General features: G+C 32.2%; 1 protein-coding gene across 1 annotated transcript in view; it reads right to left on the bottom strand.

Moving 5' to 3' along the window:
* Positions 1 to 20,958, bottom strand: part of LOC143248293 (carboxypeptidase B-like) — a 28,998-nt gene that overhangs the window by 3,611 nt on the left and 4,429 nt on the right. The window contains exons 5-10 of the mRNA XM_076496688.1: positions 18,102 to 18,201; positions 17,790 to 17,888; positions 16,096 to 16,317; positions 11,834 to 11,936; positions 10,019 to 10,221; positions 7,030 to 7,114 (exon numbers count right to left, since the gene is read on the bottom strand). Coding sequence (XP_076352803.1) covers positions 7,030 to 7,114; positions 10,019 to 10,221; positions 11,834 to 11,936; positions 16,096 to 16,317; positions 17,790 to 17,888; positions 18,102 to 18,201 — 812 coding nt within the window. The remainder of the gene's footprint in view (positions 1 to 7,029; positions 7,115 to 10,018; positions 10,222 to 11,833; positions 11,937 to 16,095; positions 16,318 to 17,789; positions 17,889 to 18,101; positions 18,202 to 20,958) is intronic.

The raw sequence follows: 20,958 nt of genomic DNA, 5'->3' as shown, positions 1-20,958 counted from the left end.
GTACCTGTGGGGAGCTGCTCTATTTTGCTTACCATAGTTGGGATACAGCTTGTTGCATGTCTCTTTCTGAGTGTCTCAAGTTTTTATATATTCCTTTGTCCTTCATTGCCATAAAGTACAAGAAATATCACAGCCTTGTAAAATCTAAATCTCTGATATGAACACATCTCTATAACCTGAGTGTATGAATATTTTTTGTTGGAAAGGGCATATATGTACCCTTCCCAAAAGCATTCTCTCTTTGGTGGTCTCAGACTTCCTACAACATACCAAACAATGTCAAATATAGTTTGGATATGTGCCATTCTAATGCAACCTATACACTGTGTTTTATCACATGACTTGCTGTTTGCATATTCAAATTTTTTTTAATAGAACATACTTAACCCTCTTAATAAGAAACCAAATGAAGTAATAATACTATCTCATGACACTGAACTCTCCAAACTTAGTAGCAGGACAGTGAAAACGTTTCATTTTACATGTTCAATAAAGATGAAAAAAACTTAGATAAATGCTTATTTATTCTATCGAATGTTTTGACAAACAACTTTTTCAAGGGTATGCGAATTTCACAAGTTAAAAAACTGATTTTAAATGATAGTAACCAAAAATGTTATAAAACTACAATAATATAATGTGTAATGACTCTTGCTGCATAGTTATAAAACCAGAAAATTTGTGGTTGTTAGAGGAAATTGTCTGCTTTTATTAATCTATGTTCTTTGGTACATTATTTAATTAAATACAAATTATTTAATGTACTACTATCATCAGTTTAAAAACGTAATGGTAACTGTCACTGACAGTTGACAGCAAAAAAGAATACTCATGAAAGTACTTTATTTTTTACTTATTCTTCATTTATTATTATAAAAGTAATTAAAATGTAAAAATAGAGATCTCTTCAGATTATTTAAGGTTAAATTAGGAGAATAAACAATAATAATAATAAAATAAAACTATTTCACATGGCACTTACAGAAGCAGCTTGGAGTAGTTTGTGGATAATGTAATTCGATAGCATTACTGGAGCTGCACATTCCCCAAGTGATTTACAACTTATAATGGTATGAATAGTAGTTAAAAATGTAAAAATAGAGATCTCTTCAGATTAGTTAGGGTTAAATTAGGAGAATAAACAATAATAATAATAAAATAAAACTATTTCACATGGCACGTACAGAAGCAGCTTGGAGTAGTTTGTGGATAATGCAATTCGATAGCATAACTGGAGCTGCACATTCCCCAAGTGATTTACAACTTATAATGGTATGAATAGTAGTTAAAAATGTAAAAATAGAGATCTCTTCAGATTAGTTAGGGTTAAATTAGGAGAATAAACAATAATAATAATAAAATAAAACTATTTCACATGGCACGTACAGAAGCAGCTTGGAGTAGTTTGTGGATAATGCAATTCCATAGCATAACTGGAGCTGCACATTCCCCAAGTGATTTACAACTTATAATGGTATGAATAGTAGTTAAAAATGTAAAAATAGAGATATCTTCAGATTAGTTAGGGTTAAATTAGGAGAATAAACAATAATAATAATAAAATAAAACTATTTCACATGGCACATTACAGAAGCAGCTTGGAGTAATTTGTGGATAATGCAATTCCATAGCATAACTGGAGCTGCACATTCCCCAAGTGATTTACAACTTATAATGGTATGAATAGTAGTTAAAAATGTAAAAATAGAGATCTCTTCAGATTAGTTAGGGTTAAATTAGGAGAATAAACAATAATAATAATAAAATAAAACTATTTCACATGGCACGTACAGAAGCAGCTTGGAGTAGTTTGTGGATAATGCAATTCCATAGCATAACTGGAGCTGCACATTCCCCAAGTGATTTACAACTTATAATGGTATGAATAGTAGTTAAAAATGTAAAAATAGAGATCTCTTCAGATTAGTTAGGGTTAAATTAGGAAAATAAACAATAATAACAAAATACAACTATTTCACATGGCATATACAGAAGCAGCTTGGAGTAGTTTGAGGATAATATAATTTGATAGCATAACTGGAGTTGCACATTTTCCAAGTGATTTACAACTTCTACGGGCTTGAATAATAGTTAAACATGGTTGAAAGGACAATAAAACAGTAAAATTTAATTATAAATATACTCTTCAAAACAAGAAACGCAAAAGGGATATTTTTTTTTATTTTAAAGAGAAATATATGTAATAACGTTACAAGCTCAGAGTATGTAATGTTACACGTGTTAAGGCACTGATTGTCAGACCAAAATGACAATAAAAGTTGTGCACTTTGAAAACGGAAGAAAACATCAGATTTTTCACCAAACCGCATGCGTGTCCAATAAATTTGTTTGAGAGATCTGCATGTTCTGCAAGTGCAACATGTGCAAAATCCCTATAAAAGTGACGGGTTCTCGGTTTCCATAGCTCAGTGTTAAGCCACCGACACGCAATACAGTTACGCCAAGACTGACTGAAGCACAACGCAACAACGCCATTGGTCGCCTGAAAGCAGGCAAATCTCGATCAGATGTTGACAGAGCTGTGAATGTCCACCCAAGCACCATCACAAGGCTATGGAATCGTCACCAACAATATGGATCAACTTGTGACCGTCCACGATCTGGCAGACCTCGTGTGACCACGCCTGCACAAGATCGCAACATCCGGTTACGTCACCTTCGGGATAGGACCACCACTGCGACGTCTACTGCCTCAACCATACCAGGGCTGCGTAGGATTTCCGATCAGTCCGTACGCAACCGTCGACGAGATTCTTAGGCCCCATGTGCAACCCATCATGGTGAACGTCAACGACGTTTTTCAACATGACAACGCCTGTCCTCACACAGCCCGACTCACCACTGTCTTCTTGAGACACCAAAACATCAACGTTCTTCCCTAGCCCTCCAGATCACCAGATTTAAACCCCATCGAACATCTTTGGAACGAGTTGGACCGACGTCTGCGACGGCGACAACCTCAACCGCAGACTCTACCTCAGCTTGCAGCAGCTTTGCAGGCTGAGTGGACAGCCATTCCACAGGATGTGATTCGTCATTTCATCGCTTCCATGGGCAGGAGATGCCAAGCAGTTATTGATGCTCACGGGGGGCATACTCGTTATTGACGTTTAGTGACGTTAAACTTCACCTAGTGAGCGTGGACTTCGCCTTTGCAGACTTTGGATGTTCAGCAGTGAATATGGAAAGTTTCACACATGTCATACAGAACTGCCCGGAATAAACTTGTTAACAATTTGTCTCAAATTTTGCCTTTTGAGTTTCTTTTTTTGAAGAGTATAGATACACACTATTATGAGTTTAAAGCTACTTAGGATAAATGAATGCAGTTTCACATGCTACATTTGAAGTCATTGCAGAAAGATGGGTAACTTATATTAATTTCGTTTTGTTACTTTTTGTGGTTAAGATGCCAGTCAAATTGACCAACCTTATATAGTTAAGGTACAGAAGATAACAGATAAAATATACTGAAAACAAACATTTCAAATGTATTTAGGTCTTAGGAATTATAAAAATGAAAATTGAAATTTTTTAGATGATGAGTAGTACTTTTAACCTTAACATCACTTTGCACATGGACTATTCAAAATACTCCATAAATTCAAGAACAAATCTTTTTGCAGTTTATTAAAATACTGCATTAAAAACATAATTTTTTGTCTGTTAAAGGCTTATTTTTACTGAAAGATTGCCAAATTTTGTATGATATACACACTATATCAAAAGTTAGTAGTATCAAATTTATATGCAAAAACGGCTCGTTTGGGCTGAGAAAACACTTTTACATAGAAGAGCGAACAACGTTTCGACCTTCTTCGGTCATTGTCAGGTTCACAAAGAAAGAGGTAACTGACCGGAAGCTGACCACATGTTTGAAAGGGGTTGTGTAACTGTGTGTCGTAATGTAGAGGGCGGTATTAGATGTTTGAATATATAATTTTATTTATTTTATTATATTAATATAGGTATAAAGGCGTTCCTTTATATTGGTTTATTTTGGGTTTAAGTTGTTGTATAAGTAAGGCTTCTTTAATTTTGCGTTTGTTTGCATATAAATTTCTCAACAAGTGGGTTTCTCATCGTCACTGATTAGTAGTATCAAATCTATTAAGACTTTATATGATTATGAAAAGGTCATGTGGTCAGTCAAATTGACCAAGCCTGTGTGGAGAGAGTTGATGGAAGGTTGTTTGGACTGAATAAAAGAGATTATTTAAATTTCCTGTCCAGTAAGTTGTCAAAAATCTCCAAAATATTTATCTAATAAGTTATTTCATTAATTATATCATATGTGCTGATGTGATATTCAACAGTGATTTCTTTTGTTATCAAGATATACAGTGGTGCATATGAGTTCTTTGAAACATATGGAGGAAAAAATGCTTTTAAAGAACTTTAAAACCACTATACTCATGCAACTTCTAAACAGTCTTAGACCATCTCATTCCAAATACCCTCAGCTGTATGGATTACCTAAAGTATAATAAAACAGACATAGCTCTAAATGGATGAATAGATTCAGCTTCATATGTGGCTGAACACTGTATACATTTCCTTTCACAGGATTTCTTTAAGCCGTTAGTCTTAGCAAAGTACTTTTTATGTTTGCATGGAATGTTGAATAAGTAAGTATATCCTTCAGTTTTTACCACATTTTTGTATGATGTAGATATTCAAACAAGATCTTCTAATCACTTGACAAAGACAAGTGGTTAAAGGCTATACATAAAGGACATAATGCATGAGACAGTGTTTTAATGTGGTGGTTCCATTTTTGGCTGTCATTTGTTAAAAACTTGTGTGTCAAAACTGTAGAATGTCTTTGTAATATAACTATCTTGATAGCCATTGGAAAAGAGTAGCTTCTTAAGTTTCATCTTACATCTTAACATCCGCATTGTTGTAGATTTTTTTCAATACCATTACACTGACAAATAATGAGATTCCGTTTGATGGGTGGTTTGAGTTATGGTGTAGAATAATGAATTTATATAGTAGTAATAAGTTTGCTGTTTACAATAATGACCATGACATCAAAAGGGGTATATTATTCTGAACATTATTGCTATGGAGAAGCATGAGCTTTATGTTAGGGTGCTGTTTATTACAGAACTTAACACATTCCAAAAGAGAAAGAAATTCATGACTCCACATTAGAAAAAATGGCATCAATATATTTGTACCACATAGCTGGTTCAGTATTAGTTTCAAAATTCTACTAAGAGTTGATGACTGAATGAAATACTTAAAGATAAAGGCCAACACAATATTGTTGCCCATAGCAATACCTTTAGTTTGCTTATAGAGAACTGAACTGAACTTAAATTAACTGTTGTTGAGAACAAATCTGAGAGAATTTTGAACAAGTTTTGTGAAGTATCATTGGTAGTATAAAGAGAAGTCTATCTATTAAGATTCATAACCAAGCTTCTACTTTCTCTTATGAGAATGGAAGGGTTCATATACAATACATTAAGAGCAAATAGGAATATGTAAACCATGTCCACGTAACCTGTTAAGAAAGTCATCAGTCCTGTTTAGATGTGAAGGAATATTCTTAAGTTAAGGGCAAAGTAGCTTTTCAAGTAGACAAGATAAAATGGCTAATGGAGTTATATATGGAGGCTATGGGTCTTACAAGTGTGTTAAAATTTATGACCTTTGGTTAGTCTATACAGTTCAGGTAATTTGAAATGAGATGGCCTAAGATTGTCACATGGGTATTGTAGATTTAGAGTTCTTCAAAATTTCTTGAGCATTTTTTTTCCACAGTTGAATTCAGTCATCAACCACATGACCATTTCAAAAAATACATTTGTGCCATTGTAAATCTTGACAACAAAGAAGCCACTGCTTAACATTGCATCAACACACATGGCATAATTAACATGACACCTTATCAAATCAAAATTTTAGAGATTTCTATCAACTTTGACAGAAAATTTAAATAATCTTTTTTTAATTTAATTCAAATGCCTTGTCATTAATAGATGCAATGCCTCCCCTATAATACTATCATTATTTATTTACTAATTTTATTTTTTTCTTAACATTTACTTTCATGATCTGTGATTCTAACACTTTTAACAATACCTTTAGAACATTTCACTATGCACCATTCCATTATACTGTTGTAGTGTTCTTTTCATTTACTATAATTTGAAATCTGTTTTTAACCTGTAATATTCATGGACCCTTGAAAAAGTGTAACTTGTAATATAAAGTAAAACAAATAAAAAATTTATCTGAAATTCTTTTATCTTCAGTGAAAATGGTTTCCATCATTCAGTCAGCACTGAAAGTTTTTAAAAAATCGTCATAGTAAATTGAATGTTTTACTTTTTGCTCTAAACAATTAAATATTTTAAGCCTAATTTTTATAATTACCACTATTCAATAAATTATGAAACACAGTAACTTATTTTCACCTACAGAATAAAAAAAAGATGTATTAAAAGTTAAGTCTACACATTTTTTTTTAATTTCTTTAGATAAATAACTGCAAGTAGTGAACCTGACTAGCATCTTAAGCACATTTCAAAATTGTCTCATGTTTATTACCTTGTTTTGAAATTATTATTCATTATAATTTACCTTACTTCCTGACAATGTGCAACTTCTTAAGTATAATAATGTTTTTACACTTTATGTCACATATATTAAATTCTTTATCTGCACATGTATTTGTATCACATCACAAATATTTACAAGTCTCGTTCATGAAACACAAGTAAAATATGTAACATACAAAATTGTTGAGAAGGAATAATTAAACCACATATAGACATCCTGATTAACATATTGTACATGTTTTGAGCTCAACAGACCTTTTACCAACTGGTAGTTAAATATACAACACATGCATGGAGTCAGTAAATGTATTTTGTAAATGTTAATCATTACAAGTAAGGCATTCATGTCAGGTGAGTTTTACAGTTCAAGATATATTTCAGGACATCCTACAAAACTAATACTTATTCAAGAGATATATTGTTTGTTACTTACAGATTAGAAATGCAATACTTCCATATCTGTAAAATTTCCCATGTTTATTCCAAATAGCATTTGTAGCAATTTGTAGTGCTTGTAGCTGAAAAATGAAAAATCATAACTGATACACCCTTAAATGAAGTGGATAGCAAACATTATATAATAGTTTGGGTGGGTACAAGGAGGTAAGAATAAGATATTTGTCAATACCATACAAAATTGGTCTTCTTATAAAATAATTAAAAATGTCAGATGAGGAATACCCCTGCAAAGTTTATTTGATACCATTCAGTTGTGAGGACAATGAAGGGAAGTTATTATCATTTTAAGGTAAGTCCTGTTTGAAATTTACGTTAAATTTAAAAATGTAAAAGTTAAATAAGACAGACTTATCTCTTAAATACTTTAAACCAGCATACACAATGTAAATGAAGCAAAAACTAGTGAACTTGAAATAACAGAAAAATGTGAAACTACATGCTACAGGGCAGGAAAAGAATAATCTCACCTACAATACATCTGTAGCTAAGCAAAATCAGTTGAATTCAGAAACATAAAATAACTTGCATAACAGGATTTGAGAAGGATTAAGTGGAGCACAATAACCTTATAATAAAGAATCAATTGAAAGGATATTCAGAAAATAGGCATTAGTATCAGTAATTTTTAATTTCTAATTCAAACAAAGGGGTTGGTTTTTCAAGTGATAACAGTGTATTAAACGTATGGATCTAACAATGGAACACAGATGGTTGGATAAATAAGTGGAAGAAACAATATGTCCTGTTTCTGCATTGGAATATTTTTGTAGGATTAACAGAAACATGTATTATGAAAAGACATACTCCAAAGTTTGCCCCCTTTATTAATTTTTAAAATGTCCAGTAAGTCATACAACTGGTCAACTTAGTGGGTTACTCAGGAAAAACCAAAGAAATATTCCAACAGTCTCCAAGGGTGAGCTTAACAAAGTGAGGGCAATGAAATTAGAAACATAAATAAATAAATAACAAAAACACAGATGATACCCATCTGGTTTGGGGCTGAGGTATTTAGTGATAACAGTATTTCTATTTCTGATACCTCTAATGACATACATGTGAAAGTGGGAAAGATGCTCTCCTAAGACATCTCCAGGTACCCTCTGTCCATTTCCAAAGACTCTCATGGAGCTCCAGCATAAAGGACATAATTTTATTCAGAAAAAATAAAGAGGTATGTGTTACATGCAAGAACCCCAAATTAATAAATCAATACTTGGAGTCTCACAGAAGGATAGGCCATGATTGTTTTAATTAGTTTTTCTAATGAAATAATTTCTCAATTTCAGAAACCCCTAGGGGTGTTTGATAACACAGAAATACTCAAATTTACTAGAAATAGAGGATAATGAACATGCAAGAGTTTAAACTAAACAAACTTATATAAATATAGATTCTTAGTAGAAGTGGGAAAAATTCCAATGGACTATAGCTCTGAGGATAGGCACTATGAAGGAACAAGATACCATTAATGGTTCTTCAAGTAAGAACAATCCATGAGGATTGCCATATAAAGAGAAGTTATTGTTCTCAAATCATAATTGATGTATTTGGCAGACAGATGACACAAGAACACTGAAAAATGTAGGGTCTTTTTAGGTCTGGTCCCTGTTTTTAATAAGTTTTTTTTATTGTATAATTATTTAATGTTGTACTCCTTTTATTTTTTAAAAAGTTAAAACAAAATACTACAAAAATAAAAAACCTGCTAACTGCCCATTTATGAAATGCAGATACAATTTTTTAGCAACCATTCACCATGTAAGAGCAAAATAGTTTACAATTTAAAATTTGATACTAAGTTGTTTCATAGCATTTCCCTAACCTAAGAGAACATCATATTCTCTTGTAAACTGTTTTAAGTGACAAGATTTAATGTTGTGTTATCATTTAAACAAAATAATTTTTTCTTTTGTTACATGTATAGTCAATATACATAACTGAAATAGTTTTCATTGATACAGAACATTTACTAAAACAACAAATACAGAATAGTTTCTTTAAATAAAATTATAGTAATAAATTATGAAAGTAGTTCAGTTTAAACAGTTTAAATATTACTACATATTCTTAAGTCATCAATATCTTATTGAATCAGAGACCTATACATAATTATAAAGAATAAGAAATTTGATGATTTAGATCTCTAAGTAGTTAACGATAAGGTAATTTTATTCTGATGTTAACCTCAGTTGTGTAATATGCATAGTCAATTATTTTCAGATATAATAGTATATTTAATGACTGCACAAGTTAAACTTAAAAAGTTTCTGATATTGGAATACAAAACTTGCTGTAAGTTCATGTCAATTCCTGTCAATAATCTAAATAATATCCAGTGGTGAATTTAAGGTTGAGTGGGTCCAGGGGCTAATAATTTTTGTGGGCCCTACATCCCATGTAATTTTACATAGAATAAAATTATCAATGGGCCTCCATTAAGACCAAGGGCCTTGGGGCTGAGCCCCCCTCTATCCCCTACTTAAATACACTACTGATGATATCCCAGTAGAAATTTTTATAACTCTTCCTAAATGAGCTTTAATCATGTTACATTTGGTAGGAAGTTCATAACCCTTGTTCAGTATATTTTGGCAATAAAGTTAAAGGTCTTTGAAGTTGCAAGAATGAAACTTGTATGAAATATAAAGTTTTTTATTATTACCTGTTAAGTAAAGGTTCTTTTTTGTCTAATTTTATTGTCATAATGTTTAAATCCCTTCAAAACAAATAAAAACATTTTGTCAGTCAAGTGAATCCATCACAATGCTTCAGTAGGATACCTCATTCTACGTGGCCACTGGTGGGATAGCGGTAAGTCTATAGACTTACAAGATTCTAAAATTTGGAGTTCAGTTTCTTGTGATAGATACAGTAAGTAGTCCAACATAGCTTTGCTCTATAAAAACATTCTAAACACTTTCAAAAATAAAATCTTAAACTTAAAAGAAATTTACACGTACTTGATTATTGTAGTTTGAAGGATAATTTTTGACGTAACCATAAGGACACATCCACAATTGCGAGTAAGAATGGAAAGAAAAATATGCTTTCAGTCGACCCTTTAACTGTAAAAGGCCATCTCTTATGGCTCTAGTCTCTGGTTCAGAAAAAGCTGATTCTCCTCTGTATATATCAGAACATGCATCATTAGATGTTCCTTGCCCTAATAAGTAACAAAAATACTTTTTTTCACCCTTTTTTTGCATAACTTTCAGTATCACTTCAAATGATCGATGGTAAGCTGCAATAGAGTAACTTTACTAAATATTTAATAATTATTGAACAGTTCTATGTATATATAATCCACAAGCGTCACTTCCCCAAATTATAAAGCACTTGGTTGTTATTTTTAAGATAGTTTTTTATGCCACTTTTATCAAATATCAGTCAAGTACAATCTAGAGAAAAAATAAAATATTTTATATTGGAGACTCCACTAAATTAGATAGCACTTTAAGTTACTTTAGTGTACACTTACATAGAAGTCCACAATTAACAACTGGGTACATTTTCTTTCTTTCAAACTCTTACACTTAGTTGAAATGCACACAATTTAATTTAAAACATTGTACCTGGAAAGATGCAAATTATTTTAGTGAAGAATATAAGAATACTAACCATAACATAGTAAGATAAGCTAGTTTTCTCATATCATTCACATACAATAAAATAAGCTAACTTCCTCATATCACTCACATACAATAAGGTAAGTCAACTTTTTAAATTTGAATCATGTAAAATTATCAGAAATAAGGATTTATTAGCTGCCACTTCATTTTATCTCTGAATGAAAGGAAAAGAGAATATACATGATATGTCAACCATACTACACTTGCTTTATCTAGTGTTGATGAGGCCTTTTGCTTAATACCAGGACTCATAAAGCTAGTTGGGATACAAAAGATATAGTAGCAGTCTATACTCTTAAACATATATGTGTGTATGTATATATCATTATCAATTTTATTTGGACAACAGCTATTAGGTTGAAAATCAAATCAAGCAATTGAATTGTAATTATTATAGATTAGGTTTTTAGGTAAAGATTGTACATGTCGGAAATAAACAACTCTAAATATCAACAAATAGAAATAAGTATAGAAAATGCATGGTTTCCTTTTTTATGTACAACTATCAACATTATCTATTAAACAAGTTTTTATTTACTGCACAAATCAAACACACAAACATTTTATTTCCAATCAAAGTATACAGAAGTATATAAAACCATCACTGCAATTGTTTATGAGAGAAAAGTGAGGATTGACTCAAAACCTATAATAAGCACAGGTTTCAGAAGTGATGTGGCCATTAACATGTGCAAGATTGAGTAAACAAATCAAACAATGAAGATGGATAAATACAAACCTTGTTAACAAAAGTGTTGAAACTCTTAGAAAATTTTCCACTTCAAAAATTTAAACATTACATATCTGAAAAAGTGAATATTAACATTTACAGAAGCCACGAAGGTTAAGCAAGCAAACCTTTCCAACATTCTTTAAGTCTTAGAGTGACAATATTTGTAAAGATAATAAATGTTTGCATTCTAAAGTTGTGTTGGGGGTATAATTTATTTTCTCTACTTGCATTGTCTTTATAAGTATAGACAAATGTTGCTCTCACTGTTACCTTTTATTAAATCAAATCACAATACCTAATATTTTTCTCAGCTTGATATCATGACAAAGATTAAAGAGTGTGACTCTTCATCTTCGTATTATTAAAAAATGTCTCTTAATACTCAGAGAATTTTCGTAATTTACTGAGCATACCTCCAAATGCAGAATCAAAGTTACGATTTAAATCAACCCCTAGGCAGTTCCTTAGATTGCGTACTCCAGGTTGAAATGATCGGTTTTTCCTCCACATTCGATCCTGAAATATTATCAAATTCTTATTTTTATTTGAACTGGATAAAAGTAAATTTATGTAAACAAACTACAAATGGAATTTTTTGTTTATGAAAGCAAACCTTTTAAAATTTAATTTTCTAGTCTACTTTGTTCGAAACTTCTTATGACTTATATAACTTCTAGTTGTTATAACTTAATGTTTTTGAAACAGCAATAATAGTTTTTTTATAACACTCTATCAATATATGAGAATCTTTCAGAAGCTAGCTTCTATGAAATTTTTTGGCTCAACATGGCCAGGTGGTTAAGGCACTGGACTCATAATCCAAGGGTTGCAGGTTTGAATCTCCATCACACCAAACATTCTCACTCTTACAGCCGTGGGGGTATTATAAGGCGATAGCCAATCCCATTATTTGGTAGTAAAAGAGTAGCCCAAGAGTTAGTGGTGGGTGGTGATGACTAGCTGCTTTCCCTCTAGTCTTACACTGCTAATTTAGGGATGGATAGCACAGATAGCCCTCATGTAGCTTTGCTCAAAATTCAAAATAAACAAATAAATGAAATCTCTATAAACAGATATCTTGAATGTAAAAGTTAGCTGTAGATATCAAAGGAATTTTATGGTAGAGCATAATTTCATTGTTTTTGAAATTTAGAGATATGACTAAAGATTTGTCTAAGTGAAGCCTGATATTAGTTATATTTCTCTAGGATATGTTTTTTAATTGAGATGTTTGTATTATTGTTCTGAAATTGTGCAAAGGGTGTGATAGAATAAGAACAGCTTTCTTGAGATTTATGAAATAATGCAAACACTAAAACTTCAGCTAAACTTAAGTAAATTATTGGTTAGTGAGTACTTTGTAGTAGAAGACTGATTATTTAGCTAGTGAACTTATTAGTCAGTTGGTCTAGCCATTACTTTAATCATTTTTTCAGTCCAATTTCGTAAATATTGAATTTTTATTCATAAGAAGTAGATGAAATTGCTCTGTTAGCACTTGTTATGACCTTAGACCTATCAGTGAGCATTAGTAAAGCTAGTTGAAAATGTTGTAGTAGAAGAAATAAAACATTTTTGGTATGAGACACTGCATATTACTTTAGTTGAATAATTAAAAGAATCCACTCAACAATATATCAGCTGTAAAAAATAGTTTTTGGTGTTTAAAAATAAACTATCTCTCACTGAATAAAAAAGTAGGGTATTAATAGTTTCACACTTTCATTAACATCTAGTTTGACATTTGTTCACATTTCATAAATATTCCCTCAAAATATCTGTTTTTAGACAATTAAAAATTAAGATAATGGAAAAAAATATTTTCTTGCATTTCTCTCAATGGATGAGTTTACTGATTTAGATACTCTCACAGTCCTGCTCGTTTTATAAAAACATTGTAACTTGTCTACCAACAATTAAACAACCAATCTGTAAAAGTCTATCTTAAATTACATTTCACCTTTACATAAAATATTACAATGATTAGAGAAAAGTATGCAATTGCTACTGAATCTGTTAAATGCTTAAGTGTAATTCAAAGTTAAATATTTCATATTTATTTAAAGACATGTGCTAATGACTGAAAAAAATATTGCTGATTTATGGCATTGCACAAACTGTCTCGAGATGCTTCCTTACAATATCAAGCATTGACTTGGAGTCACACTACACAGATATGCACAAAATGATAAATAGCTGGATTATTGAAAATACCTTGAAAAATTTAATCCCATGTTTCTAAGATTTTTTTTAACAAAACATTTTTCACTTATCTATAATGTAAATTAGTAAGGAATATTAAAGTCTTAGGTTTCACTGGCATAATTTACGAAACAATGACCACTGCAACTTAAAACTTGATTCAAAATTTAATATGTAGTTTATATGGAGAATCAATTTTTAACCACATAATTAGCATAACAGACCTTCTTCTGAGCAACACAACACTGAATGAAGTTTTGAAATATATACTCTGTTCATTCACCAATGATTCTCACATATGATCATGTTTACATGCTGGGAAATACCACACTTCTAAAACAGTTCATACAATAATGAAAGTTAATAAGTTTTTCTAAGAATGGAAATGCCTAACTAGGAAAAAAAACAACTGACTATGTTCTGCAGTGACTAAATTAAAATGTTTTGATAGTTGCTGTAGTTTGTGTAACAAGAAAAATATCTGACTGTCCACATATTATTTCAGTTATGAATATTTAATTTTATAAATTATCTTGAATATATGATTTTCAAATTACTCATGATAGGTTAACAATAAATTCTACATTGGGTCTTTTAGATGATTTTCTTCTATGTGTCACTCAGCTGCCTATAGAAGTAGCTCCGACTAATAGATATGCAAGTTAGAACAAAACATAACAGAATGGAAAATGTACTAGATAACAAATTATGAAATCAATTTATATTAACAACATGAATAATTATAAAAAAGTAGAAAAGTAATTCAAGTTAAACATACTAAAACCTGCAATAAACAGTATGGACAAAAAAGAAATCCATGCATACTGAACTTAATGCTAAATATTTGAAATGAATTAATCTTAGCACCTCATCTTCCAAACTTTTTCATATTATCCTTTCACATTTATTTCTTTATAACATATAAGATGACCTGTTATTTCAGCTACCAATCTACTATTGCTTGTAACCTTCCCTTTAATGCTTCTTTTTAATATGTAAACATAAATATTAACCTAGTAGCTTCAATTAAAATAGTGATGTTTTGATTCAAGTGCTTTTTTAAAATTGTGTCTGTTGTTAACTAACAGTTCATTAGTATATCTGTTCTTAATTGTACTTGATTTAAAGCAATAGGCTTCTTAAAGTCATTATAACCAGATTTTTTGTAAAGTTTTCTTTACTATTTTCAACCTTTAATAAAGAATATTTCACCAATAGCTTTCAGCCTGTACTTCACTTATTTTTTTAAATTGAAATCAACATTTTTGTTAAATCTTAACTTTCATACATCTTTTGATAAAATATATTTACACCAAAACAATTTATACACAATGATTCAGCTATAGACAGGCCAAGCCCTTAGTTGAGGTATTGAAACAATTTGATAGGTTTTTCTCATTTTCTGAAAACAGTGCTTTATATCAACAAATTCTTAATAACCCACTCCAGTGACAAAATGGTTGGCTAATTTCTACCATTTCATGTTTGAGTTTTGAAACTTTTCAATATTTTATGTATGAAAACCATGATACTGAGGTTCAGAAGTACACAATTTACTTAATTTCTTGAAAATGTGAAAAAAACGTTTGGCCATATTATTTCTTTGTAATCTTTGAAAGAAATTATCAGTTTTAATTTCTACAAAATACTAATTCATTCCCATTACATAGAAACCACAGGGCACATTGATAGCTCAGCAGATAGCTTACATGCTAACAATTTATATGCCTACAATTCAGTATTTGATACCAGTAATGGAAAAGGCACAAATAGCATATTATGTAGCTTTGAGCTAAAATAAGAATAACAATCACACAAGAAACTAAAAGCATTTACACATTCAACTGTGCAGCATCTATTTCAAAACACATCTACTGGAGAAGATTGACACGAGATTTGCTAAGTATTAACACTTTAAAAATTACATACAATGTGTTTTTACAAAGTGAAAGTATCTTTAGTATGACCACACCCCCAACTGCAATATTTATCAACTTACTATTAGAAGCATCAAACAATGCAAAATTAAAAACTTAACTATTAGGAATACAATAATAATATCTTTCAAATAATTTTTGAAAATAATACTTCTATTTTTCAAAAGAACAAAAATATATATTAGTAGCCCATTTCTTCCAGTGCTTAACTATTCAAAATTTATTTAGTCATTTCAAGGTAAAATTGTAGACTAAAGCGTTTTAATTACATTTGAATACTAACTAAAGAAATTTTCACCAAAAATTACAATAAACTATACATATAGAGCTTTATTAGAACTAGTTAACAATATATGTTTTAATTATGAAAATGTTAGAGACTTAAACTCATAACCTTAGTACTTACAAGACTATTAGTCTTTTGTTTATCATTGCATATCTTTTCATACACTTAAATAATTTTGGTCTATAAATATTACTTAATGTAAAGAAAATACATCATAAACATTAAATAATATTAACAATCTAACTCTTACTCCATTCCAGGAATATTTGTAACCATCAGGATTAACCACTGGAAAAATATACCAGTCATAAGTATTGATAAGTTTTGTGACTTTTTTGTCAATTCCATATCCATTCACCAAATAATGGATTATGTAAAGAGCAGTAGAAGGAGCAACCCATTCTCGAGCATGGATGCCTGCATCTATCCACACAGCTTGTTTTTGAGTGCCAGAAGTACTTGCAGATCCAATCTGCAAAGATATCAACACACAAGTGACAAGGAAAAAAAGTAGAATTTGTTGTCACTAAAATTACCAGTTTATTTTATTTTCTCCTACCATGTTATTTTATGTATACCCCATATAATGAAAATACCTATTTTTTTACACAAGAAAAATTACATATGACATTTAAGGATTTCCATTAGTCTAATACACACAGCTAATTAATGTAAGATGTAAATTAACTAGTTCTGTAAAAAAGGTGCAAGTACATACACATTAGTTACTGAAATAATAAAATGATCTTAACAGACAATTTGAGCAAATGTTAATCAATAAAATTCCACACATTAATACTCATAAATGTATCTACTTAATGAAATAAACATTCTCTATTTAACAGTGCGACAAATGTTAAAATAATTAGTATTATCACTTTATACAAAATCTGCAAAACAGTGAGGAGGCATGCCAAACATATCCCAACACAGTTAAACACATTTCATGTAACTCTTTGAATATACATTTCTACATCAAAATCTATTTATTCAATCATTGTATCTATTTAATAGGGTTCTCTCAAATATTATCTAAAAGCAGAAAATAGAAACAAACTAACGGCATCACTACACAAATTATCAAGTGCACCAACAAAATACATATCACCTTACAACATATTTCAAGAATCACAATCCACTCAACAAAGAATCTAAATAAATAAAATCTATGTTATTAACATGAATTCCTTTTTTTTTTCAGGTACAGAGCACACGACAGGTAAAACTTTCGGCGCCTGTCGTGTGAAAGTGGGTTTTCTCGGGGCACTCCCGTTTCCCCCCACATCAAAATCTTCAGGCATTGGATTTCTAGATCCCAGCCTAGGTAACCTTTTTGCCAGACCCAGAATCGGGCCGTTTGATTTGTTCTGAATTTCTGTTCACATCTGCCCAACTTTTTCCTTTCGGGACAGGTCCCGGCCTTTCTTTCCACTGCTGCCTTTTCCTCCACCCAAAAGAACATCTAGTGAGACATTCTCCACCCAAAAAGTCAAGAATAATAACGATAATTAATTTATTAAAATAATAAAAAAAAACACCACTTAATCTTAATAACAATCCACGAAAGGGGACGAAGAGGAACTACAAAGTTCCTGAACACCCCAGTTGGAGAGAGAACCCTTCTGATTTCTCTCTCTCTAAACTGAACCCCTGCCACGTTAGTTTAGTTTTAGTTTTTTATTTAATAGGGCTCCCCCGCTAGTACAGCGGTATGTCTTCGGATTTACAACGCTACAATCAGGGGTTCGATTCCCCTTGGTGGGCTCAGCAGATAGCCTGATGTGGCTTTGCTACAAGAAAATACACATTCTATTTAATAGGTCTAATTAGTGAGATAGTTTCCTTACTTTATTTCAAGGTTTGATTAAGTCACAGCATCATTAACTAGTATGTAATTATTTTGAAATTTCTTTGTACAATATGTTTATAAAATTTATTTCTTACCTTCAAACCAATAATTGAATTTCCTTCTACACTTGTTCCGATGTGTTGAATGGAAGCTATAGCATGATTCTTCGCTATTTCTTCAATATATGTATTGATCTGTAAAAACATTATCAGTTATTTATTGTTGTTAATATACACTGTTTACATAATATTATATCAAATAAATTAAACTCAAAGTTTAAGAATAAGGTTTGTGCACATTTTAAAAAAGGAACTGGAGTTACGAAAATAAGAAACATTTGCAAAATTAAACAACTATTCTAGAGGCAGTTATAATAATATGATTCAAAAGTGTGCCATGTATCTTGCCTCTTCCATATTATGATAAACGTCCAAATTAAACTTCGTCACGTCTCTTCCTTCCAAGAACTCTCCTGGTTGATTATCGATGCGCTCATCTTCAATCAATCTACATTTTTTATTAAAACAAATTAAGTAAACACGTTTATAATGCCCCTTATTTATATTTTGCACAGTTTATGGATAACTACATAGCACAAAAATACAACTTCGGGCACTACTAGTAGTACAAAATTAATACTGTGTCTAAAGTACACTACATGGCCAAAAGTATGTGGACACCCGACCATCACACCCGTATGAACTTGTTGAACATCTCATTTCGAAACCATGGACATTAATATAGAGTTGGTCTCTCTTTTGCTGCTATAACAGCCTTCACTCTTCTGGGAAAGCTTTTCACTAGATTTTGGAACATGGCTGCGGGGATTCGTTCCTATTCAGCTACAAGAGCATTAGTAAGGTTAGGTACTGATGTCGGGCGAGAAGGTCTGGCTCGCAGTCGGCGTTCCAATTCATCCCAAAGATGTTCAATGGAATTTAGGTCAGGCAATTTAAGTGTTTCCACACCAACCATGGCAATTCACGTTTTTATGGACCTCGCTTTGTGTAGGGGGTATTGTCATGCTAAAACAAAAAATGGCCTTCCCCAAACTGTTGCTACAAAGTTGGAAGTGCAAAATTCTCTAAAATATCATTATATGCTGTAGCATTAAGATTTTCCTTCACTGGAACTAAAGAGCCTAGCTCAAGCCAAGAAAAACAGCTCCAGACCATTATTCCTCCACAGTTTACATTATGCATTTAGGCAGGTAGCGTTCTCCTGGAATCTGCCAAACCCAGATTTGTCCATCAGACTGCCAGATAGTGAAGCGTGATTCATCACTCAAATAACGCGTTTCCACTGCTCCAGAGTCTGATGGTAGTGTGCTTTACACCACCCCAGCCGACGCCTGGCATTGCGCATGGTGATCTTAGGTTGTGTGCGGCTGCTTAGCCATAGAAACCCATTTCATAAAGTTCCCGACGAACAGTTTCTGTGTTGACGTTGATTCCAGAGGCAGTTTGGAACTCGGTAGTGAGTGTTGCAACTATGGACAAACGATTTTTACGTGCTTCAACACTCTTCGGTTACATTCTTTGAACTTGTGTGTCCTACCTCTTCGTGGCTGAGCTGTTGTTGCTCCTAGACGTTTTCGTTTCACAATAACAGCAATTAAAGTTGACCTAGGCAGCTCTAGCAGGACAGGAATTTAACGAACTGACTTGTTGGGAAGATGGCATCATATGACAGTGCCACGTTAAAAGTCACTAAGCTCTTCAGTACGACCCATTCTACTGTCAATATTTATCTATGAAGATTGCACGTTAGCAATGGGTGTGGCTGAAATAGCTGAACCCACTAATTAGAAGGGGTGCCAACATATTTTTGGTTATGTAGTGTGCATTACATTACTTATTAGCATTACATTGATCACTTACATTCATAAATATAATTTGTGATTACAAGATACAAAACACGTTTAACTAAATATAATAAGGACTAAACATATTCATTATATGAATACCAATAAGAGTTGTTATTCTATATCGGATCTCATGGAATATTTATACAATTAAAAGCAGATTTATGCATCGTAAATAAAATTTCAAACAAATTGGTGATAACTTATATGCTAATAATAATAATACGTAACAAGGCTGAAAAATTCGTGATGACGGTTTGTTTGTTTATTTTGGAATTTCGCACAAAGGTACTCGAGGGATATCTGTGCTAGCCATCCCTAATTTAGCAGTGTAAGACTAGAGGGAAGGCCGCTAGTCATCACCACACACCGCCAACTCTTGGGCTACTCTTTTACCAACGAATAGTGAGATTAACTGTAACATTATAACGCTCCCACGGCTGAAAGGGCGAGCATGTTTGGCGCGACTCGGGCGCGAACCCGCGACTCTCAGATTACGAAGCGCACGCCTTAACGCGCTAGGCCATGCCGGGCCGTCGTGATGACGGAAAACCCACTTAAAGTACAAATGTATCTCAGGATGGCTAGTAGTTTGCAAATGACTGTAGCCAGGCACACGTGTCAGGGAATGCTGTAGCTCAAATATTGCGATAAATGCATTTCTTTTCATATATTGTCTGTGTTCCACTCATTGATAATAAACTATAATAAAGCCTTTATCGCCTCATTACGTTAGAACTTCAATTTTTAAATTTTATTCTGCAACCCTGCAAAACATTACTCAGTCTCATATTTTACATTATCAAATGTTTTTCAGAGCAAGATGTTCAACAAAGGTAATGAAGATATGAATTGGATAAATGACTACTACAATTTATAAATTATCACCAAATATGATCCATACTTAATTTTAAATATTTCTGTTTGCTTGGATCAGAGCTTTTCATACTATTATATGTGGCGCTCCTTTCCTCCATGTCAGTTTTATTTTAATTAAATAAATGTTCGTTTGTTTGTTCTTTGAATTACGCGCAAAGCTACTCGTGGGCTATCTCCGCTAGCCGCCCCTAATTTAGTAGTGTAAGACTAGAGGGAAGGAAGCTAGTCATCACCACCCACCGCCAACTCTTGGACTACTCTTTTATCAACGAATAGTGGGATTGACGGTAACTTATAATGCCCCCACGGCTGAAAGGGTGAGCAAAGCTACTCGAGGGCTATCTGCGTTAGCCGTCCCTAATTTTGCAGTGTAAGACTAAAGGGAAGGCAACTAGTCATCACCACCCACCGCCAACTCTTGGGCTACTTATTTATCGACGAATTGTGGGATTGACGGGGATTCGAATCCGCGATCTTCAGATTACAAGTCAAACGCCTTAACCCACCTGGTCATTATATTT

Source organism: Tachypleus tridentatus, chromosome 1 (genome assembly GCF_004210375.1).
Source record: "Tachypleus tridentatus isolate NWPU-2018 chromosome 1, ASM421037v1, whole genome shotgun sequence".
Lineage (NCBI taxonomy): Eukaryota > Metazoa > Arthropoda > Merostomata > Xiphosura > Limulidae > Tachypleus > Tachypleus tridentatus.
The sequence above is the reverse complement of the archived record's forward strand: the minus strand, read 5'-3'. Positions and strand labels throughout refer to the sequence as shown.